This window comes from Dasypus novemcinctus, chromosome 12, assembly GCF_030445035.2.
Source record: "Dasypus novemcinctus isolate mDasNov1 chromosome 12, mDasNov1.1.hap2, whole genome shotgun sequence".
Lineage (NCBI taxonomy): Eukaryota > Metazoa > Chordata > Mammalia > Cingulata > Dasypodidae > Dasypus > Dasypus novemcinctus.
This window is the reverse complement of record NC_080684.1, coordinates 36,427,510-36,434,955: the sequence shown is the minus strand read 5'-3', so window position 1 is coordinate 36,434,955 and position 7,446 is coordinate 36,427,510. Positions and strand designations below refer to the sequence as shown.

The following is a 7,446-nucleotide window of genomic DNA, read 5'->3' as shown; positions in this document are numbered from 1 at the left end:
ATGTGCCTACTCCAAAGGAAATCCATCTCCTTAACCTACCATAAAAAAATTAAAAATTTTTTTTTCTTAAAGCCTTAACAATTGGGGCAACTGCCTCTACAGGCAAGGAAATCAAGCAACAAATTATGCCTCTGTCTGGAGTAGAAAAGTCCATTTTCAGTAGAGGCATTTGGGAATTCCATTTAGCATGCTAAGCATAATTGTAAGGTGAATTATTAAATGTTGAGTATAATAAACAATAAAACCCACCACTGGATTTTGAATTGGTAAACATCATTTTGAATGTACACATTAATTCTTTTGCCAAGTTGCTTTCAGTGTTCTAGATTTGGCTTCCTTCTGGGAGGATGAACGATCAGACCAACACTACCACCTAGTGGTCAGACGTATTCACAGCGCTTCTCTTCACCTCAATTTAACAGTCCTTGACTCCCAAACTGCTAAGGTAAAAAATAAAAGAAGGTCCCTGAGGGACTGAGACATTGCAAAAGAGAATGACAAAGGAACACTGAAAAGTTCAAATGTAAATTAAAAGCTTTATTGAATAACAATGTTTCAGACTAAGCAAGACTGTAAGAAAGCAGAATATTTTACATCCCTAAAAAATATTAGAGCAAAATCTCTATAAATGTAGTAACAAAGAAAAGCCTACAGCTTAAAACATCTCTCCCCACCACACATATGATTTGGAATATTAATTATGAATAAGAAATGTATTCAAGTTTATAATGTTCCAAAGCTATCCCAAGAAAAAGGCCTATTGTTGGTTTAATTTTACCCTGGAAATATACTGTCTGCCATAAAAATCAATACATTTCAGAGCTGATAAGTATTAAAAAACTGGTGCCTCAGAAAGGAGACATCACAAATGGAAAAAAAAGTTTGGGGGTGTGAGCACAAGTGATTTAAGGCAGTTTTCTAGGCTGTTACACCTTAAAATTCCTCACTTTGCTCAAATAGTGAAGAGTGATCCAAAAGGTCTTGCAAAATATTGTCGCTTTCAGTGAACTATGAGAGACATGGCTAGCACCAAAGAAAGCGATCACTGAGGGTGTAGTCCAATTCATCAGCAAATACCACGCTTATTTGGAAGGCAGTGAGGGTATCTCCAAACATGAAAGCATGTGGGCTGGTTCTTCAATTCCCTCAACAGCAGGCGCTCTGCAAAGAAGGCTGTGCTATACCTCAATAATCCAGTTCATGGTGTGGTTTAGAGAGCAGGATGTAAAGCAATAAATTCCCCCCACATGTCAGAGTAAGAAAATTAACCTAAAATTTTAAAAAAGACTAAATATTTTATCTCTTAGCAGATGAATACTAAACAATGAAATTGGTATTCATTAAAAATATACAAACTGTGCCCTTTATACTAAAGTGCATTGAGTCATAGTGTTTAGGACCCTAAATCCCTTCTGCATGTTCCCTAAATAGTATTTGTAATGTGACAGTGTACTACTAACATCTATCTATTTTTATATTGCCTTACAGGGATCCTGACTCTATCAGTTGGACTATAGCCCCCTTGGTATTTATAACACCTTAAAGCACTTTATGCACATCATCGCTGTTAAAATGGAAGGTTTAAGTAATCTTGTCTCTAGCATTTAGAATTGGTTCATTTAAGTGGCAGTATGGGATTTTTTTTTTTGAAGCAGGAATTCTTTTCCGAAGTTATCTGCACATAAATTACAGTTCACACTAAGATACCTGTTCATGGGCATCACTTTGATAAAGGGCAGCAACTCACTAACACTAATTTAAGGCCAAGCACCATTGCAGTTTGTCATTCCTCATCCTCATCTTCATCATAATACCGATTTCTCTTTATCTGTTCTTCCACAGACAGCTCTTGAACTACTTCTCCCTCCCAGAATCCCATATCCTGGGATTTCTGATCCTGAGTAGTAAATTCTTTAGGGGAGGTCTTATCTGCAAAGCTGGACCAATTTGGAGACTTGGGTTCCAGCTGTTTGATGAGGTTTCCATCATCTTCATCTAAGTTTGCACCATTTTCTACAAGATTCTCACTACCCATCTCAAAACTATGAACTTCCTTGCTTTTCCTCCCTGTCTCTCCTCCCTTAGATTCCTTGTTTTGCCAGGTTGTTTTTCCCACACTCCCACTCTTCTCTGGGGTCTTGGCATTTTCCATTTGTTTCCTTTCTGCTGCTAATTCTCCTACAAACTCCCCATCTTGCTCTGACATGCTCCAGCCTTTCCTCATAGGTGGGGCCAAACTTCTTGGGCTCTTGACAGAAGTGGTTCGAAATGAAGCTGCTACAGTGAATGGGCGGCTTCTTTCCTTCAGTGAAGAAGATCGTCTTAGCTTCTTCAGATCCAGATCTACATCCTCAGGGGCTTCAGGCTTGTTGATTTCATCCTCAGGAGGCCATTTGGGCTTAGACACTTTGATCCCTTCCTCAGCTAAGGCACTTCCTGAACTACCAAGCTCAGTTGGGGGTGGCCAGGCAATCCTCAGCTTCTTGGTTTCAGCTGGCTTGTCTTCTTTCTCTCGCTGAGAAGAGGCCTTGGCTTCCATACTTGCAGCCAGCACACCCACCTTAGCAATGGGGGCATCTTCCACCCCTGAGCTGTGAGGGGACTCTCCTGCATTTGAAAGCTGGGCTGGTCTCTCCAAAGTCTCTTCATTTTCATTTTTGCTTGCCCACAGATCCTTGTATGGTTTGTGCCCAAAGCCTTCATCATAATTGCCTTTAGATTTAAAGAGTTGATTGAAGTGAGGCTTGCAATAGATTCTTCCATGTAAAGATGCATATGTTCCTAGACTACCATTAAAAGACAAATAACAAAGTTAGCAACCTGCATATTCTTATTTATACCAGCAGACTAAAATCTGGCAATTCCAGTATTTTCAGAAGATGTTCAGTGAGAAAAATATCTTTAAAAGCACATCATGGGGTAGCAAATCTATCTTAGTGGTTGAGCACCTGCTTCCTATATATGAGGTCCTAGGTTCAATCCCCAATAACTCTTTAAAAAAAAAAAGGCATAGCAACACTCATCACCAGGATTCTTTACTTTTTTTTTTTTAGAAGGTGCTGGGGATTGAACCCAAGATCTTGTACATGGGAAGCAAGTGCTCAACCACTTGAGCTACATTCACTCCCCTCTACCTCTTTTAAGCAAACTTGTTTTCTTATCCTTACATAAATCATGCTCACTTCCAGTTCTGAACTTTCATAAGTCATCCTTCCACCTAGTATGTGATCCTCATTTTCACATGATTTCACTCCACTCTGCCAAAACTGTTGAAAAATTACCTCTAGAAGTCTTCCCTAGGCAACCCTACCTAGCTCTGATCACTCAAACATTTCCTCAATATTTAGAACCATAATTACTTATAATGACAGTGCTTTGTAAAGTTTTAAGTTTCCCCTCCTAATTTTCCCTTTGTGCTATAATTTAAAAGACTACCTCTTAATCTGAGCAGAATTGGTAAAAAGATTGTTTGTAATTCCTTGAAAATGAATAGAAATGGTTAAAGCATATCACGGGGTTTGTAACTAGCAGTGCTATTGTATGGGTATGACTGTGGTTGAAAGGGAAAGTCTAAGGTCATGTATGTTACTAGAAGGAAGCTAAAAACTAACATGGGACTATACAAGATAGTAAAACCTCATGTAAAACATTAATATGGGTGTTACTGCATATATAAAACTGTTCTTACAAAATATAAATACAAATATATTGGAGAGAAGGAAAAAGAATAGCACCTTTGAACGGCAGAGGAAGTATAGAGAGATTGAGAGGTGAGGAGTTTTGTTTACTATTATTATTATTGGAATAATGAAAGTTCTCTAAGAATGACTGAAATGATGAATGCACAAATATGTGATTACACTGACTATACTGATTGTACACTTTGGATGAATTTATGCTTTATTAATATGTATCAATAAAATTGATTTGTTAAAATCAATGGGTATCATGCTATGCAAATGGCTGGTACTCAATAAATGCTACTGATTGAATAAAATGAAGCTATTGTTAATAGAAAGGTGTGCAGTACCTGGGAAGTAAGTCTTCCCTAATGTCAGTGTTGGACAGGCCTTTTGGAGATTTGGCATCTCTTGCAGTGTAACAAATTTTAAAGGGGGTATAAAAGCAACAGCATTTCCACATAAGAAATATAAACACTCAAAAGCTAAGAAAAAAATGTGCTTGGAGAAAAGATTAATATAGTGGCAAAAAATAAGTAGAAGCTCAGAAGCACATTTCAATGTAATATAAGCTACAACTATCTAATACTGAAAGTAGTGTAGTGAGATATCCACCCCCAGAAATGTCATGCAAGTCTTTCAAGAGTATTTTAAAAGGGATTCCTTACTCTGGGAGGAAAGCTGGAAGAAGTAATATCTTGGTTACTTCCTTCTCTAAGACTCTATGATTAAAATGAGTTACTATAGAATATTTCCCTAATTTGTCACTATATCTGTGTTTTAAGTTACTTGGAAGAAATGATATATAATTTTCTCACAATTAAAATGAAGGAATACAGAAAAATACATGCTTTTTTGGGGGGATTATTATTAATGTTACTCTTACCACTTATACAGAGTTTAGGACATTTTGAAGTAAGAACTTAGACAAGTAATTTCTTGAGATTTCCTAACTTTATGATTCTAAGATACCAAGAGAAAGCATTCTACTACATTAGGTCACAGGAGGTTTTACTTGCAATCTATATTATTTAAACGTCAGTCTTAATATGCAAATAAATATATCGGCACACCAAGAAGTTCCAAATGCTACTATCATTTGATACAAAGTTCCTGTCACTAAATAGTGCTTTTTCATTTTTTTCCAAGGGTCTTCAAAAGCACAGTATTAGCACAACAGGTTTTAGTACCTGTGCTCTAAAAGCCAGACTCCCTTTGGAGGTCCAACGATACAGAGAGATGATTTGTTTGGGTCTGGCTTACCTAAGTTTGTTGTTGCAGTAGAAGCAACGGAAGCAGCTGATGTGAAACACCTGCTGATTGGCCAAGAGACGCTCCATTGGGTAGACTGTCTTCTGACATTCCACACAGGTTTCTTTTGCAGGTGCCTGAAACTTCTGGGAAAAGGAAAAGAACGATTTTAATTTGGCATAGGCAGTGATGAGTTAATGCTCTGCTGAGATGGGCCCTAGGATTTACTTTGTAGTCTAATGTGTCCCTTGCTGGTGGTTTGTTAATTCTCATAGGATTGCAAAGCCTGCTACAGTTTTATTGGCTGACTCTTTAAAGCCAAGAGGCTCTCCTGAATTCCTTTCTCAAACTGTCTGGCTGCCCTAGTGTAGCAGCCGGTGAGGACAGGTGGAACTAGGGCTGGATTTCAGAGAAAGGCTTAAACAAGCCACCATATACTCACAAAAAGTGCACATAAAATGTTGGGAGAGGGGGTGGGAAGAATTAGGAGAAAATGTCATCACATACAGAAGAAAGAAGTTTGAGTCAAGTAAAAGCAGGACAAATTATTATAAAGAACAGTATGTGAAAGGGATAATTTTTAAAGAGTGGAACAGCATTTGGCTTTGGGAATCAGGAAGACATTTTGATAAAGCATCTTTTATTTCCCTCTTCTATTTATAATCTTGATTTGCTCAATCAACTAGAAGAAGTATTTTTAAAGGAATCAAAATCGACATACAAACAGAACAATTTTAAGAGACACAAATCATTAGGACTCTAGTAAGTCCAATAAAGTAATAGCTTTCATAATATTTAAAAAATCAATGGAGAGCACAACTATGTGATTATACTGTATACCACTGAATTGTACACTTTGGATAGATATATGCTTTATTAATATGTATCAGTAAAACTGATTAGTTAAAAAAGATCAATGGAGACTAAAACTAATACAATGGAGAGTGGGAGATCATAATAGACTGGGAATTCATGACCTGTTCGTAAATTTTTACTATGGGTGGGCGCAGCTGTTCTGCTTGGTGAACCCATTTCTAAAGAAGATAAATTACTAGATATGAAAAAGCCAGAATCCCAAAAATACTATTACAAGCTTTTACATGATAAGAAATGGTTATTTGGCTACTAAGGGGTAGGGTAGATGGACGAGGGAGGAAGGATTCCCTAGGTGTGATTGACTAAGCCTTGACTTTTCCCAGTACAAACACCTCAACCAGGCGACACAGGAAGCAGCTTAGATTGTGGCGGCCAGGAAGCTCTCACAGGTACCAAGGCAGGCCCCCTGCTGCCAAGCCAATGTGGGCTCTCCCCAGAGATGCAGGGCACTATGTAAATTTGTCCCAAGGCCCATAACCTGAACAGTTAAGCCTAAAATAAACCAGGTTATGGGCAAGATAAAATTTCGAATAAACAAACAAATAACAAAAACAGACCCATAAAAATAGGAACGGCTTTCCAAATAGAATTGGGCAGGAAATGAGAGTAGAAAATGAGTATAAAATGGAAGTTAAGGAACAGATCAAAGGGAGCTCAATAAAATTAGTGGTAAACTCCCAAATAGCACCCACGAGATTGAAGAATGAAGGAACAGAACTCTGTGTTCTGTTACAAGCTTACCAGCCCCCCTTCATTCTAGGTGTAGAGTAATAAGAAAAACGTAAAGAATGAAAGACCACAGGCTAAAACCTAGTTTACCAAACATTAAAGGGAGGTATTTAAATGGGCCAAATGTCATCGCATTTCATATTGTTGGAAGTAATTAAGGCATTATTTGGAGCTGTTTTTTGGGGGTTTTATATGGACACTTCTAACAAGATAGGCTCTATATGGAGATGTCTTTGCATAGCTTTGATTAGGCTTTCTTTAAAAGGACTAGGTCTTTGTTTAGCAAGGAGGAAGGATATTAAAATACAGAATAAAATTTGGGTAAAATAGTACAATTGAAGCCATTGGAGCCATTAGAAAGAACCTGTACAATACACGTAATTCCATAAAAGTAATGGGATAAATGTTATTTATTTATCAGAATGAAAATCTTTTCAGCCTCAGGGCAGACTCTGTATTTTTAATATTTGAAATAGACTTAGGAGAGTAAGTACTCATTCTAGTCAGTGGCGACAGAGCAGGAGACAGAAATTTCACACATATAAGAGGAAGTGCATATTATTCTGCTAAAAGGGAATGGAGGGACACAGAGAATCTCTCCCTTACAAAAGAAACAAAGAGAACATATAGTAGGAGAAAGGTACAGCCCAGTGAATAGAAAGGAGAACCTGAGAGAAAGCTGAAAGTCGAGCTCACATTAGGAGGAAAGTAGAAGGCAGGAGCAGAAATTAGGTACCGGGAGCAGGAAGCAGAAGCTGGAAGAGACAAACAGGAAGCTTCAATGAATACACAGCATTTGGCGAACCTTGGAGTGCTTCAGTGCAGCTGAGCTGAAACTGAGTTATAGGTTCAGACCCAAGACCACATTTCCTTTCTTTCTTTTTTAAGTAAGTGTTAATTGTGGCAAAAT

The 7,446-nt window shown here is 37.7% G+C and overlaps 1 protein-coding gene across 6 annotated transcripts in view; it reads right to left on the bottom strand.

Annotated features, from left to right (window-relative positions):
- Nucleotides 1-516: 516 nt before the first annotated feature.
- Nucleotides 517-7,446, bottom strand: part of LIMA1 (LIM domain and actin binding 1) — a 103,088-nt gene continuing 96,158 nt past the window's right edge. For all 6 annotated transcript variants that reach the window (XM_004453655.5, XM_071218899.1, XM_004453654.5 and 3 more), the window contains 2 exons: nucleotides 4,944-5,077; nucleotides 517-2,786 (listed from right to left, as the gene is read on the bottom strand). In XM_004453655.5, the coding sequence (XP_004453712.2) occupies nucleotides 1,784-2,786; nucleotides 4,944-5,077 (1,137 nt within the window). In that variant the 3' untranslated portion in view covers nucleotides 517-1,783. The remainder of the gene's footprint in view (nucleotides 2,787-4,943; nucleotides 5,078-7,446) is intronic.